The 25,677-nt window shown below is 41.3% G+C and overlaps 1 protein-coding gene across 2 annotated transcripts in view; it reads left to right on the plus strand.

Annotated features, from left to right (window-relative positions):
- The window catches only part of LOC149310583 (TNF receptor-associated factor 5-like), a 59,302-nt gene that overhangs the window by 25,482 nt on the left and 8,143 nt on the right, over positions 1–25,677 (plus strand). The window contains exons 3-9 of one of the 2 annotated variants that reach the window (XM_089529252.1): positions 1,650–1,877; positions 3,333–3,390; positions 7,191–7,292; positions 17,077–17,241; positions 20,912–20,989; positions 22,502–22,576; positions 23,317–23,409. In XM_089529252.1, the coding sequence (XP_089385378.1) occupies positions 1,660–1,877; positions 3,333–3,390; positions 7,191–7,292; positions 17,077–17,241; positions 20,912–20,989; positions 22,502–22,576; positions 23,317–23,409 (789 nt within the window). In that variant the 5' untranslated portion in view covers positions 1,650–1,659. The remainder of the gene's footprint in view (positions 1–1,649; positions 1,878–3,332; positions 3,391–7,190; positions 7,293–17,076; positions 17,242–20,911; positions 20,990–22,501; positions 22,577–23,316; positions 23,410–25,677) is intronic. The other variant, XM_089529251.1, reaches the window with a different exon arrangement.

The raw sequence follows: 25,677 nt of genomic DNA on the forward strand, positions 1-25,677 counted from the left end.
CTGCATTGGTGACCCATTAGTTACGTACAAAATAAGAATTTTAAACTGTTGGATAAATATATTCATAATTGCTTCTTGGGAGAAGGCCTCTCTTGCAAGATAAATTCATTTCATACTTTGAGGACATGGCTGTTTCTTGTTTAACAACAGAAATTGTATTGGTATTTGAATCAGCGAAACATTTCCTAGCTCTAGCCTAAGATCAAAATGACTTTATGTGAACAGAAGTGACAAAATATGAACTTCTCTTGTATGGGCGTATGATATGCTTCAACTTAACCACTTTGATTACTACTGAACCAAATCTTGATGGGGTGTGTGCAGTTCAACACAAATTACTTCTTCACATGTAAGAGAAAAGGGATCTAGAAGAGGCAAGAATAATGTCAGAGTGGTAATTGTATATAGTACCATACTTGTAACTGTAGGTTTTTTAAAATCTACATACTCATTAGATTGTGTTCTTGGGGGGCGGGGGGACAGGTCAGTTAAAACAGTATTTGGAAATCTTTATTTAATAATTTACAAGAAGACATTAAGTTTTTCCATTCTCCTAACATTCAGTTTTATAATAGAAAAAAATTAAAAGAAATCCTTTCAAACCTTTGTTTAAATAAATAGCTCCATATTCTCAACTCTGACTGGTAAAGTGGCACATCTCATCTTCCATGATGATAATGATTTATTTATTTAATTAATTTTTATCCCACCAACATGGGATCCAGTGTGATATAAGCACAATAAAATTAAAAACTGTTATTACAAAAGTTAACACACAATATATACTGTATAAAGATTAAAAGATAAAGATTAAAATATTTACACTGGCTGCCGATTAGCTTCCGGGCGCAATACAAAGTGTTGGTTTTTACCTTTAAAGCCCTACATGGCTCGGGCCTGAGTTACTTAAGGGAACGCCTCTCCCTACACAATCCGCCCTGCACTCTCAGAACCTCAGGGAGGAAACTGCTGGAATACACAAAAACTAGACTGGTCACTACTTCCCATAAAGCATTTACAGCCGCGGCCCCAAAATTATGGAACAGCTTACCGGAAGAGATCCGTCTTATACCACACTAGAAGCCTTAACAAGGCATTAAAGATGGATCTCTTCCGGCGGGCATATCCACCCAACCTGCTATAGTTGAATATTCCCACTCTGGTTTGATAATATGGAAAACAGATGGCGATTCAGATGCTTTAATTCCCCTACTGCAACATTGCTGGTTGATTAGTTTTGTATTGTACAGTATTGTTATATAATGTTGTTTTTAATCTGTTGTGCACTTTGCAATTTGTATTGTTGATATTGATGTGATCCCGCCTCGATCCGTAGGGAGAGGCGGGAAATAGAAATAAAAATTTTATTATTATTATTATTATACCCATGTATAAGTTGACCTCTTGTATAAGTCTAGAGCAATTTTTGGGGCCCAAATCATGGATTTTGATATGAACTGTGGATAAGTCAAGGGTCAAACACTGGAGCATGTTATAAGAGATCTAAAGGGAGAAACAAAGCACCATTTCCCTCCCTCCTTCTCCCTCTCTGGATCTCTCCCAAAGGTCACAGTCTCGGCATGAAAAATGGGGATGGAGAGTATGCCAACATATATTCAGTGTTTTTCTCTTTGTGCTTGCATTTATAGTTCTTTGTCCATGGCCTCTGAAGACCTTGCAGGCCACGTATCAAATTTCTACGTTCGGCAGAATTCTACCAGTGCAGTTTCTCTAGATTTTGAGCCTGATGTCGACTATCAGTTTGTAGAAATCTTAGAAGACCGGTACAAATGTACCTATTGTCATCTGGTCCTTCATAATCCTCATCAAACAGGATGTGGGCACAGATTCTGCCTGCGCTGCATAGTCTCTTTGAGGTAAGAACTGTCCTTCCATGTCTTGAAGTTATCAAATTAGTGTCCTTCCTTTTTTTTTTTTTAATAACTGTATGGTTTGTAAGGGCACCTCCTAAATTGAAAGGATAGTGACTCCACTTTGCTCTCTGTTATGAAGTCATGGGACAAATCTGAAGATCTGGAGTCAATTTCACAAGTGATGTTGTAAGCACATTTCTAATCTCCTTTCTTGAGAGTCAGTGTGGTGTAGCAGTTTGGGATTCTCCACTTGGCCATGAAAACCCACTGGGTAACTTTTGCACGTCATACTCTTTCTTCTTTAGAGGAAAACAATGGAAAATCCCTTCTGGACAAATCTTCCCAAGGAAGTCCTTATAGTCACCATAAGTAGGAAATAACTTGAAGGCACAAAACAACAAGTTTTCTTTTGATTTAATTCATAATGTAACTTTCAGGGGGAAACAGCTTTTCAAAAATTCAAAGTTATAGTTTCCAGAAGTATGGTCATTATAATGCTAATTGGTAGATACAGTATGCATACAAAATTAAACATTTAATGGTCTCATTGCTTCTTCCTCCTATTATTATTATTATTATTATTATTATTATTATTATTATTTTCATAGAAAAGCTTTCTGCATAGGACATGCTCTTTCCTTCACATTTGATTGGGCACAATGTGGTTTAGCATGGCTTTTTTGTGGGGAAGAAATGCAGATCATTTTTTAAAATGAGATTTGTGAAATCATTGTTTTGATTTAGTGAACTGAATTTAGATGGAATTAGTTTCCTTTTCTGAAATCCTGGCCCAGACACTTCTAGCTGTATTTTTACTGAGAAACTGACATGAAGGTACCCTTCCTAAGTAGTATTGGAACTACAGTCCTGTGTGCATTAAACTGACGGTTGTTCAGCTGAGTAGACAGACATGCATAGGCTGTTAGTGGGTTTTAAGACTTGCATTGACGATAAAGAAAATAAAAATATAAGAATAAGCCCTTTAGGAATTACTAGCTTCTCTTGTTTTAAGCTATGTTCTGTGTGATCTAAACAGGTTTGGTTTTGATAGTATACCAATAGGCTCAGTTGTTTCCCCTCTTTTAAATAGGAGCTTTTCTGAATTTTCTTAAATTACATGAAAGTTATTGTGTATGAACTGTACTTGTTAGGTTGCCAGGTTTTCTCATCTGGGCTTTGTTAATTTAATTTCCTCAGGCAGTTTCCTTCCAGCTATCTATCTTTGAAAACAACAGCAGAATTTCTATGAAAAGATATGTTGTTAACAGTAACAAACCAAATCTGAAGTGATTTAAAATGGGTGAGGTGCAAAGGGAGTGCTGAAATTAGCAACATTATATTGCAACATGCTGATGAGTTTTTAAAAATGGATCTGCCAAGAGTTAGAATATTACACTGGCAAAAAGGAAGGTCAATTACAGCTCTTTTGCAAACTATATTTCTCTCTATTTCTTTAAGAGAATTGAACGTTATGCCTACCTGTCCTCTAGACAAAGAAATAATAAAACTTCATGAGGTAAGAAAATAAACTCAGTTCATATGCATTTGTTGAATCAACTTCTGTGGGATTTGGGGGACAATATTATTGAAATGTATGTGAAGATCAATAGAAGTTTGCAGCACCCAGACATATTTTAAATCAGAACTGAAATAGTTATCTGTTCGTAATGAGGAAAAAAATACATTAGAAATGTTTTTTACAAGTCTGATATGGAGAAAGATTTCTCTTAATGTCTTTTTTTTCCTCTTCTTCCATGGCAGCTACCAGATACCGCCACTGTGTTCTAAATACTGTGTAAAAGAATCAATCCCATATAATAAGCCTGACTTTATTTCTGTATGTTTGAAAGATTCAAAGCTTGGAATGTTACTTTTTGAGATTACCACTCTTTGGCCCCATTCCCACTGGCCTATAACGTGGATCAGGACGCGAATCATGGGTGCATCTTTCCATTTGAGCACGCATTCAATTCACATTGCTCCGATCTCATTCCCATTGGGATTCAAATCTGAACCAAATTATTCTGAAAAATCCGAATTTTAGGTTGATAAACCGGTTTTAAAAAATAGTGGCTTTTTAGCAAATTTTCCTGTGCCTCCGGAGTCTGATTCAGGGCAAATGAATGGGAACGAAAGGGTGTCTGATTCGGGAACCTGGGGATGGGAGGAACAGTGCTCAAGAGGCTGGCCTGGGGGTCTTTGTTCTCTTTCTGCATCACCGGTGCCATTTTCTTCCGTTCGCATAGCCTTTCCCCTAGTGGACTGGGAAGCAGGGTAAGGTGATCGTGCTACATTGAGCTCCAAACGCAGTAAACACGTTACTCTCCCTGCAACCTCCCCTCACATAGACTGATATGTGAGGAGAGCCATTTAACATAGGGATGCCATAACCCGGCGGCCCCCGTGACAAACCCGCTTTTGGGGGGCCCCTCCCAGTCCGGTTTGGCCCCCAGCCCCCGGTTCGGGGCCCGTGCGGCGCCAACCCACCTTCCCCTGCCTCCCCGCGCAGCCGCGCCACCCACCTCCTCCTCCGTTCGAGGCCGTGCGGCCATGTGGAGGAAGCAAAGGAGGAGGCAGTGCGCAGGGGGAGGCGGGGGAGGGTGGCGTGGGCGCGCGCAGGAGGCACACCTCCTCCTCCTCCGTTGCAGGCCGCGCCAAGCGGAGGAGGAGGCAGAGGTGCCTGCCTGGCTTGGCGCTCCCTGTGTGCGCACGCATCAAGGCAGCAGGCACTGGCAGGCAGCCACCCACCGCCTCCTCCGCCTGGCGCGCCTCCGCGCTGGGCACTTCCTTGGGCCCGGGAGGCGGAGGCAGAGAAGGAGGCTGAGGTGGAGATGGGTGTCTGCCTGCCTCCTGCCTTGGCGCGCGGGCGGGAGGAGAGCGTGCGAAGGCAGCCACCCACCTCCTCCTCCGCTTGGGCCTGGGCTGGGAGGCAGAGGAGGAGGAGGGAGGAAGGAGGAAGGAAGGAAAGGAGGAGGAGGAGGAGGAAGGGGGAGGAAGGAGGGAAGAAGGAAGGGAGGAGGAGGGAGGAAGGGAGGAGGGAGGAAAGCAGGAGGAAGGAGGAAAGGGGAGGAAAGGGAAGAAGGAAGGGAGGAGGAGGAGGGAGGGAGGGAGGAGAAAGGGGAGGAAGGAGGAAAAAAGGAAGGGAGGAGGAGGGAGGAAGGAAGGAGGAAAGGGGAGGAAGGGAGGAAGGAGGGAAGAAGGAAGGGAGGAGGAGGAGGGAGGGAGGAAGGAAGGAAGGAGGAAGGGGGAGGAATGAAGGAGGGAGGGAGGGAGGACAAGGAGGAAGAAGAAGAGGAGGAGGAGGAAGAGAATAGTGATCATGATGATATCAGCCAGCTTCTGAGGCACGACCAATGTAAGTTGCTCTGATTTTTACAAACTCATGCGCAGTAAAGAAAAACCAAAGTCCCTTGACCAAGTACACACTTCTGAGAAGTACAGTTGAATCCGAGGGCAAACCCACTTCTTGTTAAATCACCTTGACATATTCAGTGTGAAACTCAAAGAGTTTGGTTATGGAATAAGCCTCTGAAATATGCAAGAGATTGCCATGTTAAGTAAAGCCATGTTCAGTGCCCAAATGTGCTGTTTGGAATGGGGGGAGGGGGGTGGCCAGAAAGGAAAAGTACATTTCTGTCATCTGTCTAGGAATAATGCCCAAATGTCCTCCATTTTGATCATGCCTAAGAAACATGTATTTATATTAACATTTTTTTAAAACCATCAATTTTTTCCACGTGTTCTCCATTTTAAAAAAATGTGCCCTACATTTGAAAAATTTGTCCTACATTTGTCCCGGTTTGGAGGTCCAGACTTATGGCAACCCTAATTTAACACCATTTTTAACTATTATTATGATTATTTTCTTTTTTTGCCTCTGCATGAGCGCCTGAGCAGCACATGGGCTTTGCAGTACGTGCCTGCATGATCACCCCCCAGACAGCCCAGGGAGCAATGGGGGAGGCAAAGGGATTTGGGGTGATTAGAGGCTCCTTCTCTCTTTCCCAGAGGAACTATGGGAAGACACAGAAGAGCCTGGATGCCAAGGGTTTTGAGGGGAATAGAGGCTACTCTTCTCTAGTTTTTTGTGGATTTTTCAGGCTATGTGGCCATGTTCTAGCAGAGTTTCTTTCTGACGTTTCGCGAGCATCTGACGTTTCACCAGCATCTGAAACGTCAGAAAGAAACTCTGCTAGAACATGGCCACATATCCCGAAAAACCCACAAAAAACTATGGATGCCGACCATGAAAGCCTTCAGCTCCTCTTCTCTCTTTCCTAGAGGGAGTCTGGGGAGACACAGAAGAGCCTTGGATGCAAGGGGTTTAGGACGAATAGAGGCTCCTTCTCTCTTTCCTAGAGAGAGGGCTTAGGTCCAGACTATTTGAAAGACCGTATCTCCCCATATGAACCACCTAGAGCCCTAAGATCTTCAGGAGAAGGCTTTCTCTCGGGCTCACCACCATCCCAGGCTCGCCTGGTGAAGACCTGAGAGAGAGCCTTCTCCGTGGCTGCTCCTTCCCTGTGGAACTCCCTTCCATGGGAGACTAGGCTGGCCCCCTCACTGCTGGCCTTTCGCAGGCAGGCAAAGACATGTTTGTTTAAACAGGCCTTTTGAGATCTGGCAGGCTTGGTTTTATTGGGAGATGAGAGGGTTGGACTTGGACTTTTTAATTTTAACTCTGTATGTTTTAAAAGGTTTCTATTTGTAATTTTTATATTTTTATGATTTTAATTGTACAATTTTATGTTTATATATGTTTGCTGCCTTGAGTCCCATTTTGGGAGAAAGGCGGGATATATATACAGTATATATATATATATATATATATATATATATATATATATGACACAGAAGAGCCTGGGAGCCAAAGGGATTTGGGGTGAATAGAGGCTTCCTTTTCCCTTTCCTGGAGGGGAAAAGCACCTAAGTGACTGATTGGCTGTGATGTCAAGCGCTTGATTGACAGCTGCTTTTAAAAAAAAGAGGTTCCGGAAGGGCAATGGGAATGGGGAGCAAAATAACCCGCTTCAAATTACCACAGGGAATATACCAATGGGAACGAAAACGGGTAAAAAAACCCAGGTCTGTTTGCACCCATTTTTAATGGAAATGATGGGTCAGATTCGAGTCAGAATCGCAGCAAAATAGGCCGCTTTTTTGCCCAGTGGGAATGGGGCCTTAGAATTTCTCAGCCAAAGCTGGGAATCACAGTTCCACAAAAGAATGTTTCCAAGCTTTGAAGAGATTGTGCTGAATTTTTTGTCCTTATGCTTGTGTGTGTTGTGAAACCAAGTTTCATACTTTTTATTTTAGGTTTTCAGGGACAATTGCTGTAACAGGGAAGTTCTCAATTTGCAAGTATACTGCAGAAATTCACCAGCTTGCAATGTGAAATCATCTCTGGGGCGATACCAGGTTTGTATTCTTGTATTCTGATGTTGCTATTGTTTGTTTTTTTACAGACAAAGCATCCAGGGTGATGTTTCTGGGTATGCTTTACCAGTTAGCGAGATCTAACTTTGCATGGGCTTGAGCTCCCTGCAAACGAAGAAATTTATATTCTCTTATTGTACCTGCTGCTTTTATTCCTTGAAGGATCTTTTTTTAACTGTTTTTAAAAAAGCTTTTTAGTCCCTATGGGTTTTGAAGAAAAGAGATCTGTGTCTTGGGACGCTAAGGTCCAAAACTGTGGAAATATTCCTGTTTGAGACCGCTTTAGCTGCCCTGGCTCAATGCTGTGGAATTCTGGGAACTGCAGTTTTGTGAGACATTTAACATTCTCTGTCAAAGAGCTCTGATGCCAAAATAAACTACAATTCCCAGGATCCCCTAGCACTGAGCCAGGGCAGTTAAAGCGGCCTCAAACTGGATGATTTCTGCAGTGTGTTTTGAACCTAAGTATTGTCCCAGCCCAATCAGAGACTGGTTTGTATGGTAAAGGTGGGGTGGGAAGAGATGGGGATTGAATTCTTCTTTTCCAATCCCTGCAGGCAGAAGGATAGCTGAGTGTTTTGCAGCCATAGCATTTTGAAACTGTGTACATAGATTTGTACACCAGACAAAGCATAAGAGATTGAAATCTGCTCCCGTTGTATTTTTCTGTTATTGTTCCAAGTCCACCTACACATATTACCTCCATATATCTGGTATCTTTTTATATATATATATATCTTTTCAAGCACACATATGAAATGTTGTTATCAAATTTTGTATGGCTCTGGAGTGGACCATACTTTCTTGGACTAAGGGGATGGTCTTGTAATTCAGCTGTAATAAATGCAAGCTCTTTAGACATTAACAGGTTATAGCATACACTTTTTTGTTGTTTTTGGTAAGAATAAAGTTTTGTACATTATAGCACACTTCATTATATGCATCTGATGAAGTGGGCTGCTACCCCTTGATGTTTGTGCCAAATAAAACTTGTTAATCTCTTAAGATGCTACAGGATTTTTTCTTACTAAGGGAGTGAAACAGACAGGCCATATAAAGCAGTTTCCACCTGCTTTGAAGGTGCGGTATTTAGATGTCACCTCCAAAGCAGGCGGAAATCAGACTGAAGCCATGCTCCAGGGCTAAAAACTGGAGCAAAAAGAAGCCAGGATATTCCACCTTAGCCAGGAAAATGCGCACTTTTGACACTGCATATAAATTCCCCGACATGAGAATGAGCAATCCATCCTAACCCTAAGGCTGTATTTAATGCACCAGTGCAGGTGAGTATTTAAAAAGGATGGGGCCAGCATACCTAAATGGTCAGGGAGGCAATCCAAAAAAGTGATAATGGCTGTAAGTACAACATACACAAACCATACAGTCCAAGAAGGGGCATGAAGTATAGGGGGCATGATTGTGCTTTGCAAGTGTTTTACTGGGCACACCAATGCTCTGATGCCCTGTTCCAATAGAGGATCACAGGTGGGACTGATCAAAGAGGCGACCATCCTGTAGGATGGCATCTAGACACAGACAGTTGCTGGTGTGTGTTTGTGCGACATTGTGCATGGATGGTGGGGAAGCGACAAAAAAAGTTACCCAGTGCTGCAGCTTAATGCTACACTGTGTGGTCAGGCCATCTGCATTCGGGCTTCCTTGGGAGCAGCCAGTTGAGACAGTGGGTTTTCAACCCACTTCTGGAAAATGCAGATTCCAGCCAGTTTTTCCTACCCATCTGTTGTGCCCCTCACTTAGCAATTTACTAGCCCAATGTTTGGACTGAAAATACTGAAACAAACTAGGTATAAATTTTCTCATATCTTCTACTACTTAAATGTGGGTTTTATTTTTTCATCCTATAATAACTATCCTCTTTCAGTCATTTTCTTTCCACAGAAGCATTTTGCCGAATAGTGTGTTGTTGTTTTTTTCTACGTTGTATCATATTGTTGCAAGACTGAGGAGTGGGGAGGGATATACTTGAACTGAAAGTATTTGTCAATCTGGAATACTTTCCATGTATTAAACACATTTTGTAGGTACGAGATTGAGATTGTATTCAAATTTAGTGCCTGCAAATATTTTTAATATAGGCCAAAATGTTAATTTTGAACCAAGGCAAAGATCTTATCAAAATTATATCGAAACGTACAGTGAGATAGCATGGTCACGTTATCATAGAATCATAGAATCATAGAATCATAGAATCTTAGAGTTGGAAGAGACCACCAGGGCCATCCAGTCCAACCCCCTGCCATGCAGGAAATCCAAATCAAAGCATCCCTGACAGATGGCCATCCAGCCTCTGTTTAAAGACCTCCAAGGAAGGAGACTCTATCACCCTCCGAGGGAGTGCATTCCACTGTCGAACAGCCCTTACTGTCAGAAAGTTCCTCCTAATGTTCAGGTGGAATCTCTTTTCCTGTAGCTTGCATCCATTGTTCCGGGTCCTGTTCTCTGGAGCAGCAGAAAACAAGCTTGCTCCCTCCTCAATATGACATCCTTTCAAATATTTAAACAGGGCTATCATATCACCTCTTAACCTTCTTTTCTCCAGGCTAAACATCCCCAGCTCCCTAAGTCGTTCCTCATAGGGCATGGCCTCCAGACCCTTCACCATTTTTGTCGCCCTCCTTTGGACACGCTCCAGTTTCTCAATGTCCTTTTTGAATTGTGGCGCCCAGAACTGAACACAATATTCTAGGTGGGGCCTGACCAAAGCAGAATACAGTGGCACTATTACTTCTCTTGATCTAGACACTATACTTCTATTGATGCAGCCTAAAATAGCATTGGCCTTTTTAGCTGCCTCATCACACTGTTCACTCATGTTCAACTTGTGGTCTACTTGGACTCCTAGATCCCTTTCACACGTAGTTTCATTCAGCCAGGTGTCACCCATCCTATATCTGTGCATTTTATTTTTCCGCCCTAAGTGCAATACCTTACATTTCTCTGTGTTGAATTTCATTTTGTTAGCTTTGGCCCAGCTTTCTAGTCTATTCAGGTCATTTTGAATCTTGATCCTGTCCTCTGGGGTATTAGCTATTCCCCCTAATTTGGTGTCATCTGCAAATTTGATAAGTATGCTCCCAATTCTGTCATCCAGGTCATTGATAAAGATGTTGAATAGCACTGGGCCCAGGACAGAGCCCTGTGGGACCCCACTGGTCACTTCTCTCCAGGATGAAAAGGAGCCATTGTTGAGCACCCTTTGGGTTCGGCCGGTCAACCAATTACAGATCCATTTAACAGTTCCTTTGTCTAGCCCACATTTTACAAGCTTGTTTGCAAGAATGTCATGGGAAACCTTGTCAAAGGCCTTACTGAAATCAAGATATACTATATCCACAGCATTCCCTTCATCTACCAAGCTGGTAATTTTGTCAAAGAAAGAGATTAGATTTGTCTGGCATGACTTGTTTCTCTGAAACCCATGTTGACTTTTTGTGATTATGGCATTGCCTTCTAGATGTTCACAAACTCTCTGTTTAATGATCTGCTCCAGAATCTTTCCTAGAACTGATGTCAGACTAACTGGACAATAATTGTTGGGATCCTCTTTTTTCCCCTTTTTGAAGATGGGGACAACGTTTGCCCTCCTCCAGTCTGCTGGGATCTCTCCTGTTCTCCAGGAGTTTTCAAATATGATTGCCAATGGCTCCGATATTACTTTTGCCAGTTCTTTTAATACCCTTGGATGGAGTTCATCTGGTCCCGGAGACTTAAATTCATTTAGATTAACAAGGTGTTCCTCTACTATCTCTTTACTTATTCTGTGCTGAAATTCCCCTATTCTGTCCTCTGCTCCATTATCCTCAGGTTGAGCACCCTTTGCCTTTTCTGAGAAGACTGAGGCAAAGAAGGTGTTGAGTAATTCTGCCTTTTCTCTATCTCCTGTTAGCATTTTGCCATCTTCTCCACGCAGTGGCCCTACCGTTTCCTTCTTCTTCCTCTTGCTGCGGACATATCCAAAAAAGCCCTTTTTATTGTTCTTAACCTCTCTAGCAAGCCTGAGTTCATTCTGCGCTTTAGCTTTTCTGACTTTACCCCTACACATGCCTGCTATTTCTTTGAATTCCTTTTTCGTGATTTCCCCCTTTTTCCATTTCTTATACATGTTCCGTTTCAAACTTAGCTCGGTTGAAAGTTCCTTAGTCATCCATCCTGGTTTCTTGAGACACCTCCCGTTTTTCTTTCTCACTGGAACTGTTTGAAATTGTGCCTTCAGTATCTCCCTTTTGAGAAAGTCCCATCCGTCTTGTACTCCTTTATCTTTTAGTATTTCTGACCATGGAATCGCCCTCAATACTTCTCTAAGTTTACTGAAATCCGCTCTCCTAAAGTCTAGGATGCGTGTCTGACTCTGCCTGGCTTCTCCTCTCCATTGTATAATAAACTCCAGGAGAACATGGTCGCTTCCACCTAAGGATCCCACCACTTGCACCCCATTAACCAAGTCATCCTTGTTGGTTAGGATCAGATCTAAAATAGCTGACCCCCTTGTTGCCTCTTCCACCTTTTGGACAATGAAATTGTCTTCCAGGCAAGTGAGGAATTTGCTAGACCTTGAGGATTTTGCTGAGTTTGACTTCCAGCAAATATCAGGATAGTTGAAGTCGCCCATCACTACTACATCTCTCTTTTCTGACTGTGTGGTCATCTGTTCTAGAATGATATCATCCAATTCCTCAGTCTGACTTGGGGGTCTGTAGTAGACTCCCACCGTAACACCCTTGTTGTTTCCCTCCCCTTTGATTCTTATCCAGATGCTCTCCACCTGGCTTCCATGATTGATGTCCAGGATCTCTTCACTGGTGTAAATATCTCTGACATATAGTGCTATTCCTCCTCCTTTCCTGTTTGGCCTATTTCTCTTAATAAGGTTATAACCCTCTATTTCCACATTCCAATCATGAGACTCATCCCACCAGGTTTCAGTGATGCCTATTATATCATATTTGCTTTGTTGTACTAGGAGTTCGAGTTCATCTTGCTTATTTCCCATGCTCTGTGCATTAGTGTAGAGACATCGCAGACCATGGTTCCCTTTTACTTGCTGCCTGTGCAACTTTTTTTGCCTCCCACTGCTGGGTCCTTGCACTGTTTGCCTTGTTTCCTCTATGTCAGTTTGACTATTTTCGCCATCCCTTTCGCCTTCCTTAATATTGTCTCCCTTCCCCTCGGAACTCAGTTTAAAGCTCTCCTGATCAAGTTCTTGAGACTGTTGGCAAAAACATTTCTTCCAACTGGCGTGAGATGCAGCCCGTCTGTTGCAAGAAGTCCCTCCTCATGGAACCGCAGCCCATGATCGAAGAATCCAAATCCTTCTCGGCGGCACCATCTGCGAAGCCAGTTGTTCACATCTGCTATTTTCCTCTCCCTTCCTGGACCATGCCCTTCAACTGGCAGAAGAGACGAGATGACAACCTGTACATCCATTCCTTTCAGCTTCCTACCAAGCGCCTCGTAATCCCTTTTGATGTTCTGAATGCTGTGTCTTGCAGTATCATTAGTTCCCACGTGGACCAAAAGGAAGGGGTATTGGTCAGTAGGCTTCACCAGTCTTGTCAGCCTCTCTGTCACATCACGGATCTTTGCACCTGGAAGACAACACACCTCTCGAGACATCTTGTCAGGCCTACAAATCACTGCTTCTGTACCCCTCAGCAAGGAGTCCCCCACTACGACCACACGCCTCCTCCGAGGCTTAGCAGCGACTGTTCCCTCGGGTGGGACTCTCAGGCTCCCCTGCTCTGTCCCAGAAGTCTGTCCATGCTCCTCTTCTTCATCCTCCTTGATAAGGGAAAGAGCTTCAAATCGATTCTCTAGCTGCAAGCTGCCCGAACAATTCCTTCTTGGCTTACTTCTCTTTGTGACATTCCTCCAGCTGTCTGCCTCCTCTGTTTGGCAAGTGACCTCTTCCACCCTAGCATCTTCCTCTGCGTGGTACTCATCCAAGATGGTTAGTTCTATTGAGTCCAGGAAATCCTCTTGTTCCCTAATATGCTGAAGTGTAGCTACTCTGGACTCCAGCTGCTGCACTTTCTCCTCCAAGAGTGCTACCAACTTGCACTTGGTGCATGTGAAGTTCTCCACTTCTGTAGGCAAGAAGAGAAACATCCCACAAGAGTTGCAGGTGACTGCGGCAGATCCCTCGTTGTCCATACTGCAAAGTCTTTAGTAATAAATATAACAGTCAATCTACTGGGAATACTTCTTTAAAGGTAAGTACTGGCTGCTATCTTACACTTAAAGGGAAGGTTCTGTTTCAATATCTGATTCTAACCTGATGCCACTTGAGCAAAGTTGTTGAGTTTAAGAAAATGAAAATTCCTAAAGGCGCGCGGCTCTGGATGTTGGTATATAAAGCTAGTCTGCTAGCTCCGCCCCCTTGTGACTCACAGATGTGACTCACAGAAGCTCCGCCCCTTCAGCAACGAGCACACGGTCTCGAGCACACGGTCTCAAAATGGCTGCCAAGCAGCTCCTCTCCTTCTCCTCTCTCTGGCCGGACTGTTCTGGAAGGCTCTGGATGTTGGTATATAAAGCTAGTCTGCTAGCTCCGCCCCCTTGTGACTCACAGATGTGACTCACAGAAGCTCCGCCCCTTCAGCAACGAGCACATGGTCTCGAGCACACGGTCTCAAAATGGCTGCCAAGCAGCTCCTCTCCTTCTCCTCTCTCTGGCCGGATTGTTCTGGAAGGCTCTGGATGTTGGTATATAAAGCTAGTCTGCTAGCTCCGCCCCCTTGTGACTCACAGGTGTGACTCACAGAAGCTCCGCCCCTTCAGCAACGAGCACACGGTCTCGAGCACACGGTCTCAAAATGGCTGCCAAGCAGCTCCTCTCCTTCTCCTCTCTCTGGCCGGACTGTTCTGGAAGGCTCTGGATGTTGGTATATAAAGCTAGTCTGCTAGCTCCGCCCCCTTGTGACTCACAGATATGACTCACAGAAGCTCCGCCCCTTCAGCAACGAGCACACGGTCTCGAGCACACGGTCTCAAAATGGCTGCCAAGCAGCTCCTCTCCTTCTCCTCTCTCTGGCCGGACTGTTCTGGAAGGCTCTGGATGTTGGTATATAAAGCTAGTCTGCTAGCTCCGCCCCCTTGTGACTCACAGGTGTGACTCACAGAAGCTCCGCCCCTTCAGCAACGAGCACACGGTCTCGAGCACACGGTCTCAAAATGACTGCCAAGCAGCTCCTCTCCTTCTCCTCTCTCTGGCCAGACTGTTATGATATGTTCCAGCAGGAGGGAAATCTTACTCTAACCAAGATATAACAGTTTACAGTTTTGGCCACAGTTGTAGAGTTTTTCCATTCTATACAGACAATTGATAACTATTTTAAATATTTTCCAGTCCAGGAAATGGGACCATTTTCTCAGATCTTTTTAAATGTAAGATGGTAATTCAAGTATGCACGATCTATATCCCACAACCTAACTTCAGTGGCCCTTTGTAAGTCATTAGTTCAAACCTTTGGCAAGAATGTCTGCCTTTGCAAAGAAGAGGGAGAGAGAAAAAAGGGGATGGGGATGGGGATGACATAGAAAGAAAAAGAGGTGACCCATATGCTTCTGGCTTCAGCTGTCTCCTCTGTCAGTCTCTGTTGACACAGCCCTCAACAGAAGAAACATTAACTGTGTTTGTGTTAAAAATGACTAGAACCTCTAAATTTGTTGTAATTTAGATCTTTCAGTGGAGCAGGGGATTTTGCCCCTATGGCAGGCCACATCACACCAAAATGGACCAAAAAGTAAACCAGAAATAACTTCCATTACTTGCAGGGGTGGGAAATGTCAGGGATTTTTTTGGCGGGGGGAGGTTTCCAGTCTTGGAGGCATCCAAGAGTGGTAATTGACCAATTTGGGTCAATTTCGATCCCTATTTGGCTGCAGGGGCTTCAGAGGGAAGCTATAGAATAGTCTGTGTGTCAATGTGTGTGTTACACCCTGTAAGCCACAATTTTCCAAGCTCTGTGTTTAGTACAGATTGATTACCGGTATCTCTTATTTGGAATTCTGAAATACTCTAGAATCCAAAATTGTTCACATGGGTGGCTGAGATAGTGCCATCTTTGCCATTGCCATTGTTTAATGTACAAAATTATTAAAATACTGTACTATGTATAAAATTACCTTCAGGTTGTGTGTATAAGGTATGTTGGTGTTGCTGCTGTTATCGTTATGTGCCTGACTTATGGTGACCCTCTCAAGGGTTTTTCTTGGCAACAGTTGTTCAGAGGAGGTTTGCCATTGCTTTTCTGTGAGGCTGAGAGCATGTGACTTGTCCAAGGTCACCCAGTGGGTTTTGTGACCAAGCTGGGAATCAAACCCGGGTCTCCAGAGTCGTAGTCCAGAACTCAAACCGATAATACAGTACATAAATGAATTTCATTTTTAGACTTAGCTCTCATCTCTAAGATATCTCATTATGTATGTGCAAATGTTCCAAAATTCAAAAAAACTGGTCCCAAGCATTTTTAATAAGGGAGACTCAACCTGTAATTTGCTGGCGTATCTCTCGCAAGATGCTTGAGGTTTAGAAGTGCTCATGCAGAGGCTGTGAATAAATATAAACCTATACTCTTTAATTGCTTATTCATGATTAAAGCCGATCAATTCTGATGGATAATTTTTGTTATATAATTCCCCCAAGACATTATACAAGATGTATTGCTCAGAACTGAGAAATACTTTCAGCTGAGTAACTCACCAGAAATTAATTTGTTTAGTTACCCATCCTGTTGTTGTTCATTTTCATTTTTTGATGGCTTTCTTCATGTCTCTGTTGAATTTTAGTGAATAATATTTGACCTGCATGCAACTGCTTTTTCCATTTATAGAGTTAACAATCTATGTATGGAAACATATTTTTGTGTATAGATGTAACCTAACATGTACAAATAACAAAGTGTTAAATGTCTTGGAAAATATTTTAAAAGGACAAAGCACATTCTGAGGCCCACATTTTCTTTCTCTGCATGCATGGAAGGGCTGGGGTGATTGCAGAAAATAAAGCTACATCGAGATGGTTGCAAGAAACAATTAAGACCTTGTTATCCAACAGGAATTGTAAAGAAACTTTTTAATTGTACAGTCCAAAAACTGGTGTCTAAAAGAATTTTTAAATTTTTTAATACTTTTCTGTAAATATATGGAGCTGCACTGGTAGTAAAAGACAAAGCCCTAACAGTCTGTTTAAATAGCAGAAAGGATAATAACGTAAGAGAAAAAAGCATGGGCTAAAGTTTAGCAAGGTGTATTGATATATTGAGTCTCACAGATGCTTTATTCAGAAACTTAGGCCTATTCCATTAGCCTCCAATTGGCAGATTGAGAAGTGGCACAAAGAATGTACAACTAATATACAGTGCACATACAATAGACTGCTGGTAGGCTACCTGTGGCCATCCAGAGGTTAAAATTGCAAGTCATTTCTATTCATAATGGGGATTAGAGCTCAACAAGATATGGAGGGTGACAGATTACCCACTCATGCAGTACATCACAGGTTGCCAGATGTGGCCCTCTAAATGTTAATTTGGTTCCAGTTAACTTTAGCTACTGTCACTGTCCGTGGTCATACCACATTTGGCCACTCGTGCAGTAGACAGTGGATTTTAGGGAGGCATTTGACTTTCTGTGGACATATGCATCAAATATTCCCAAATACATCATGTTGCTGCTGTGTCCAGTGCATGTTATGGTGATATTTACAACATGGATGGTGTGTGTAATGTATTACTGTGGTTTGCAGGATCATCTACAACAGTGTTCATTTGAAAGTGTGCAATGCACCAATGAAGGATGTTGTGAAAACGTTCTTCAGAAAGATTTGAAAGAACACCTAGGTTTGCTTTGTAAATATCGAAAGGAACTGTGCCAGTACTGTAATCAGTCTGTGACTTCAGTTAATTTAAAGGTAAGATTTTAATAAAAAACATCTGAAATAAGTGTAATGCTTAAATCAGTGAAACTTCATAAATTGCAAAAAGCAATTCATGAAATTTATTCATAAAGTGTTAAATGGATTGAACTGTGCATTCATTAGAGATTGCTTCTCCATCACAGTCTTGAAAATAATCAAACAGGGTTATGCTATTGGAAATATAAGGTTCATACCCTTAATGCTTGGGATACAGTTATAAACCAGTCTTTTTAAAGCTTAGCATCAGCTAGTGCTTGCTGGATTGGGCACTTGGTGAGACCTGGAAGTAAGTGGCCACCAAGTTCAAGTTCCCCCATTTGAACTGCAGAGATGGTTAGAAACACAAGCCTTTCATACTGTTTCTAACAAGAAAAAGTACACTGTATGAAGTTAGGTGCTGTTTACAGTGTTTTTTCTCCTCCTGCTCCCCTCAATCCAAGGTATTGTAAAACACAAAAAAATCAAGGTCTGGGAGGAAAACATTGGTCCAAAACATACTGCAGAAATAATGCTTTGACTGCTGTGGCTCAGTGCTAGGGAATCGTAGGAACTATAATTTGTTGTGGCACCCAAGCTCTCTGACAGAGAAGGCTAAATGTCTCACAGAAATATAGTTCCCAGAATCCTCTAGCGCTATGCCAGGGCAGTTAAAGCAGTCTCAAACTGGATTATTTCTGCACTGTGTTTTATACCAATCTTACTTTGCATTAGGTGACCAAAAAGTCTTGGAGGCAGCAAGTGAGAGAGCTTCTGTACAACAGTTCTAAAAACTAGAATGCCAGTTGAAACTAGTTTTTCAATTCTTTCAGCATTTAGTCTGTTCTATCTGTTCATATTTCCAAATGTGGATTACAGGGGGCCCTTGGTATCTGCTGGGGTCTAGTTCTAGAACAACCCCTGGGATGCCAAAATCTGTGGATGCTCAAGTCTCATTATATGCAGTGGAGTATTAAAATGGTGTGCCTTATTTTAAACAGAAAAATCAATGTTTCCTTTTTGGAATTTATATTTTATTAATATTTTCAAGCCATGAATGGTTGAATCTATGCATAAAGAATCTTTGGATACAGAGGGCCAACTACACTTACTTTCTTATTCTAAAGCAGAAGAGAGAGGGGTTAGATACAAGAGTCTTAATGGTAAAAGGCTGTAATGTGTTTGTTACAAATTAGAAATACAGTCAGCCCTCCTTATACACAGATTTTTTTATCCATGGATTCAAGCATCTACGACTTGAAAATATTCAACAAAAGTATGAATTCCTGATATCAAACCTTGATTTTCTGAGGGGGGGTGGGGGTGGATTTTCCATTTTATATAAGGGACACGGGTGTTATCGGTCGGACCATATAACACCTGTGCTAAAATCTCTGCACTGGCTGCCAATTCGCTTCCGGGCCCAATACAAAGTGTTGGTTATTACCTTTAAAGCCCTACATGGCTTAGGCCTGAGTTACTTGAGGGAACGCCTCTCCCTACACAATCCGCCCCGCACTCTCAGAACAACAGGGAAATTGTTACTTGAACACCCCAACATGAGATTGGTAGCAACTCACCAAAGAGCTTATACAGTAATAGCTCCAACTCTGTGGAACGCACTCCCGGAAGAGATTCGTCTCAGTGGTGCACTGGAAGCCTTTAAAAAGGCAGTAAAAACCCACCTCTTCCGGCAAGCTTATCCTCCTGATTCTCTCTAAAAAAGTATTCCCCAATCAGATTACGATGTTTTTAAATTTTACAGTCTTGACTGTTTTATATGTTGTTTTTAAATATGTTTTATTAGATGTTGTAACTGTTTTTACTGTCATATGATATATGTCATATAATTTTACCGTATGTGAACCGCTTTGATCTCGAGGAAAAGCGGTATAGAAATAAAAAGTTTATTATTGTTGTTGTTGTTGTTATTTTGCTCTGCCATTGTATTTAATGGGACTTGAGTATCCATGGATTTTGTTATCCATGGGAGATCCTGGAACCAAACTCCAGCGGATAACAAGGTCCCACTGTATTCAGATCAGGAAAGGCAAACTTCATGGGCACAAGAGTCTGGTGTGCAGTATCTTCCAGCAGCCACATGGACTGCCAGAAAATTTGGGGTGGGCAGAAGTGGCTGTAAGTCCACTTCCAGTTTTGGTAGGAAAAGGCCATTCTCCATGGTATCAGGGGAGTGTACCATGTTTAAAGTGAAACAAAGCTCCTGAAGACTCCCAAGGGGAGAAAATCCAATTTTTAACCTGAAAGGAAAACCATTTTTGGGGGCAGGAGGTCCAGGAGCTGCAAAAATGTCCTTGATGGTCCTTGGGCCACATGTCTTCCTTCACTCCCAAGGTTTGAGAGAGGTCCCTGGATCTCTCTCAAACCTTGGGACTGAAGGAGGAAGCGGCCAGCACACTCTCCTCTTCCAGTGCCTCAAACAGCTTGCTAGAGCTGTTTGAAGCTTTAGAAGAGAAATCCACACACACTAGCCCCCCATTATTCGCAGTTTTGTCAGATTCATGAGGGTCCTCCGTCCCTAACTCCCTTGAATCTGGAGGGACAACTGGACAGTTTCATTTCTCTGAATGCTTATCCTTACATAGCCAAAACAGCATTGACCATGAACAAGTGATAGGCAGCAGTCCCAGGGAATGACCAGTGTTGCAGAATTACAAATGGGGTGTGTTGGGACCAAAATAATCCAGTGAGTATTTAATAATCAAAGTGCAAACTGTATCAGCAGGAAAGAGACCTGTATCTCGGTCCATATATCAAACAAACTATGTACTTGGGATATCCATATTAGAACAACATACTTTATGAGCGGTCAAGATTCAAAAAATTATTTCATTACAGCTCAGTATTTAAGCAAACAATACACCTGAGATCTAGGTATGTGGGGATGATTGGGGTAAATTGCAGGGTGATGAAGAATTTTGATGTCTGATTGTAATTTTAGTCTGACTGACTTTTGTATTATGATTATTTTTGCTTATTCATTATCTCTCTTTTTAACCTTTTACATAGAATTTTACAGAGTGATTTAATAGTTTTGTTGCATTCGTTGTATTGCCTAATGTATTGTATCTATACATTTTTATTATATTTTTATTTGTATTTTTATATATTTTACTCTCATGTTCTCTTATATAATTCTTATTTAGAGATCTACACAGAGTTTTATGTAGAATTTTATCTTGTTTTTCTATTTTGTATTGTGGTACTTTGAGATGGCCTAAGGGCTAATCAATAAATATTGATTGATTGAATAATCAAAGTGGCATGAGATGCCTACTCTCTAGACAAGGGCAGGACCAAAAATTAAGGGGATTGCAATGGTGTATCTTGAAAGATGGCATTCCCTGATTGGCTGGAACACTGAACAAGGACCTGCAATACTGTAACAATTGGGTGGAGGTCCTTATTATTATATATGAACCGCACAATCCACCAGTAAGTTGTGCAAACTTTAGTGGAATGACAGACGATGTTCAAAAGCACAAGTCTTGAAGAAGTACCATCACACAGTTGTGCACTCCTGTTTGTTTCAGTGAGACCTGTACAGAAGATTTGTGGTGACTTGGGCCCATGATTGCTTCTGCCTTTTACTTTTAAATTAACAGTGTTAAATAGCACCAGATATCTTTGTTTCTCCTAAATAATTGATTTTGCAATGTATTTTCAGACCCATGAAAGAACAGGTTGTCCTGACTATCCATTGATTTGTCCCCATGGCTGCATGCAGATAATTCTGACGAAAGAGGTACATGGTTATTTTTGGCTCATTATAACCAGGGGAATTACACAGTATTATGAAAAGGCTACATTAATGAACTTCCCAACCATATAATTCTAAGAGCACAAAGTAGAATCAATATATCTCCTGAGGTTTAAAACACTCTGCAGAAATAATCCAGTTTGAGGCCGCATTAAATGCCCTGGCTCGGAGCTAAGGATTTCTGGGAACTTTAGTTTTGTGAGACATTTAGCCTTCTCTGTGAGAGAGCTCTGGTGCCACAATAAAGTACAATTCCCAGGATTTCCTAGTACTGAGCCAGGGCAGGGCAATCTCAAACTGAATTATTTCTGCAGTGTGTTTTTGGCCTAAAAAGAACTTTTAATTTTAATTTATTGGATTGAGGACCTTAATCTTTTGGATTGGTTGGTACTTCTGGAATTTTGGAATGGGATCATGTGTACCATTACAAAACGGCTGCCATAGTGGAGGGCTATCCATCCATAAAGTGGCTACCATAATGGGTGCAGTCTACCAAATAGGGAGACTAAAAGCTTGCTTGTTCTAGAATCTGAATCTAGGTGAATTCAGAGCCCTAAGAGACAAAACCAAACTATTGAAGTTTTCTGCTGCAACAGAATTCCATTTCATAAAAAGGCAAATTGGTGGTTTGAAAAAGCAAGTAATCTGTCCAAGAATCTTGCTTACACTCTAAAAAGTCTGAATTCCCAATATGCAAAAATGCATTTTGAACCCACAGCTCTTTTTTACCCCTACTCCTTCCCCCACCACACTCCCTTTCAGGATCATACCACCACCACATACTTTCCTCCTAAGCATAAGACAACCTCTCTCTATCTCTATCTTGCTCACTCTCCTCTATATCATGCCCTATCCCAACTCTGTATCCCAACACAGCATTACCTACCACGCCCATTTACCCCAAAGCCCTCTCATTGCACCTGTTTGCCTCACAGCGCTCTCTGCCAGCCACCATGCTATCATCCTCCCCAAATTCCTAGCTTAGGAAGAAAACAGGGAAGAGCAGGCAACCTTTTCCTTTTTATCCTTTATTTCTTCCACTTTTTATGTTTGCATTTTTGGGGGTTGGGGACAACTGCTGGCTGGCAGTCTGACCAGACTGCAAAGTAAAATAACTGGTCTGTAGCTAATCACCATATCCATTCCAATAGAATTCCTCTGAGCTCATGGAAGTGTCAAAGGAAGCTTGGGGAAACTAAAGTAAAATTGTGATTGGCTTCACACCAAAGTTATACTTTGTAGTTGCCCAATATATTTTAAAATTATTTCAATTGGGTGGTGCTGGAGAACCTGGCAGGCACAAAAGAAGTATCCATGAGTATATGGAAAGGAAGCATTCATGGATACCACACTAAGGACTCTAAAATTAGGCAATTCCCTTCTCATCTCAGTATCTTCTTGTTTCTTTGTGATATTCATATTACTGTTGTGGGATAATTAAGCACATCATTCCCTGCCCCCAAGTTTCATTAACTTATAACTTGTTGACATTTGCAGGTAGAAGAACATTTCGTGGTGTGTTGTGAAGTAGAAATCGATTGTCCATATAAACAGTATGGCTGTCCTACCAAGGTGCTGTATCACAGCTAAACGCAATAATAGAAACCAACACACAAAATTGTCTTTTCTATCCTGTCTTGTCTAGTCTAACCATATAACATGATTCATCGGTTTCATTCATAATGCATCACACTTGCTTTGTGGAAATTGATTGACCATACAAGAGCTATGGCTGTCTTGTAAAGGTATTGTATTATGAGCCAAACAAAACAATAGAAACTTGCTCGCAAGTGTCTTTTCTGTCCTGTCTTCTCTGGTCTGATCTAGCAGCATAACATTATTTATTTGTTTTATTTAAAATGCATCAACCTTGTTGTTGTAGTTGTTGTGTGTCTTCAAGTCATTTATGACTTATGGAGACTCTAAGGCGAACCTACCACAGGGTTTTCTGGGGCAGAAAGTGTGTGACTCACCCAGTGGGTCTCCATGGCCAAGCAGGGAATTGAATGTTGGTCTCCAGAGTCATAATCCAATATTCAAGTCACTACACCACGCTGGCATTAGCCTTACCTTGTGGAAACTGATTGCATGTTGTATAAACAGTATGGAAATCCTATAAATGTATTGCACAGCAAATATAACAATAGAAGTCAACACACACAAATGTCTTCTTGGTTTGTTTGTTTGTTTGTTTTTTGGTTTTGCCTTCTATTAGTCTACTTTGGTTTAAGAGTATAACAACATTATTCATCTTTTTGGTTTATAATGCATCAAGCTTGATTTGTTTTCACTTCTTTTTATTTTCCTTCTAGATTAAAAGGGGAAAGCTTTCAGAACATGAGAATATCTATTTGAGAGATCATATGTTACAAATATTAGAGAGGAACTTACAGCTTGAAGATCAGGTATAGTGCTACATGCATTTTTTAAAGTTCAGGGTGATTTCAGCATGAAGTCATCATATTCCATGATGCTCCACAGTCCCACAGTTGTGTTCTTGCTTGCTTTTTTTTTGGATGGGTGGGTGGGTGGGCAGAAAGGAGAATATGTGCTATATTTTCTCGTATCATTGAACACAAAGCATTTCCTGGTGGTCTCCCATCCAGCCACTGACAAATGCAAAACCTACTTGTCACAATAACAAGCAGTTTTAACAAAGTGCAAGCAGCAATTCCTGTTTAAAACTACCTGCCACTCTGGTAGGGAAGAGAATTGTGTTGATAGGATACATGCTAGCAGTAACAATTTCTTAAAAATCCATTTCATTCCAGATCACCTCCTAGACTTATCTTTCCCACAATGTATGTAGATCAGTAGTTTTCAGTTTGAAACAACAGGGCAACAAGGTGCTTCTAACTGGAGTTTTCTTAACCGATATGTCAGTGCCACTTTAGGAAAGAAAGATGAAGGGGATCATGAAATAAACTGCTTTGTTCAATCTAACAAAATCAATTCATAAATTGTAAAGGGTTAATTTTTCTGCACATTTCAATGCTTAGAACAATCTCTAGGTATGGAAGATGCTCTTGTTCACAAGTAATACAGCCAAAATGCCAAACCATCAAATGCATGATTAGAACATTTGTCTAATCTTTAAAAATTTGAGCACATAACTCGAAGTCCCCTCACCAAAAGTAAGCATACCTTTGTCAATATTCCCAACATAGATTTGGTTCAGAAATTTGTCTGAAAGTGTGTGGAATCAATTGTTTAGCATATAGCTGTATTTCAGGCAGACATTTATGTCTCATAGAGAGAAGTAAAGAAGCACTATTAATTTAAGGCACACCTATCTACCTATATACTACAGGTGTTCAAGATGACTCACAAAATCATCAGCATCTCAGTATTTTAAAAACTAGCAAACATTTATCAGTAGGGTCCAGAACAATAAAATAGTTTTTTATCTAGCATCTAAAAATAAAAGTGTAGGCACTAGAGAAACCTCTCTAGGGATGGTATCTGTGGATTTAAAAAGCTGTTTTTAATAGATGCTCATTTTATCTCTGAAGGTACAAAGGCAAGTCTATATGAAAGTAAACAGTCTTACAGATACTCTCATTTGTACTGTTTTCTAATGATGAAAAACAGCATTCTGAATTGTGTTTTACACACTCCTAAGTAATAATTTAGCTTCTGTTATTAGATGAACTGCAGTTTCCAAATGTTACTCAGACAGAGGCCACCTCATGTAATACTCTGCTGTCATCCAAGCTGGACACTAAAAAAGCATAGATAATTTGTACAAGTCTAAGAGTCTTTAATTAAATAATTTTAAAAATTCAAGAAAAATGTTAGTACTCTGATTAACCTTTTCATGCATAAAAGAGCACCCCTCTACTCCCCCATGACTTCTTGTTGAAGGAATCTAAGCCTGAATTATCAGTTTACCCTCTGATTGTTAACCGCACACACAACATTCAAATCAATGTAAGTATATTTTAAAAACCCTAAGAGCCTTATCACACTAGATAAATCCTGCTCAGAAACTGGATTTTAGAAGTAGAAAAAACCTGCAAATGCAGGATGATTTGCAGACATGTTTCTGCCAAACAGAAATAACGCGAAAATAAAGCGAATGGAAAGTGAACAAAAATGACACCTTTTTACTTGCGGGAAGTTTTTTCTACTTTTAAATCCCATTTCTGAGCAGGATTCATCTAGTGTGATAAGGGTCTAAGACTGATTATTTAAAGATTCAGCATTCAGTCAAAAGAACAAGAGAGATGACTTAGAAAAGCAAAATTGAAGCTACACAGCTAATAATAGACGATCCCCAGGCTAAAGGCATCAGTGGTGCCCACAAGAATCTAAAGATAACACCCCAAACTTCCTAATGTTTATTCAGGATCTTCTTTCTTGTAATTTAAATCTATTAGTTAGCTTTCTGTGCTCATGAGCCGCAGAAAACAAACTCATTCCATCTTCCACATATCACACTCCCATTATGCAAGGGGCTGCAATGAATCTCTATCAAGGTAAATAATAAAAATATTTTATTAGCTTCCTAAAGCGTCCCTAAAGCCTCAACCCCTGAAAAAAAAAAATCTACCCAAATTTTTAGTCAAATTATCATCAAAATGTCACAAATCCCCTTCTACATCAAAACTGAAAAAGGCTGTTTTGTAGCCCAAATCAGAAGCGTTAAACACTGTGTATAACATGTGCTAAAG

Source organism: Sceloporus occidentalis, unplaced genomic scaffold (genome assembly GCF_023333645.1).
Source record: "Sceloporus occidentalis isolate IW3139 unplaced genomic scaffold, rSceOcc1.0.p SCAF_6, whole genome shotgun sequence".
Lineage (NCBI taxonomy): Eukaryota > Metazoa > Chordata > Lepidosauria > Squamata > Phrynosomatidae > Sceloporus > Sceloporus occidentalis.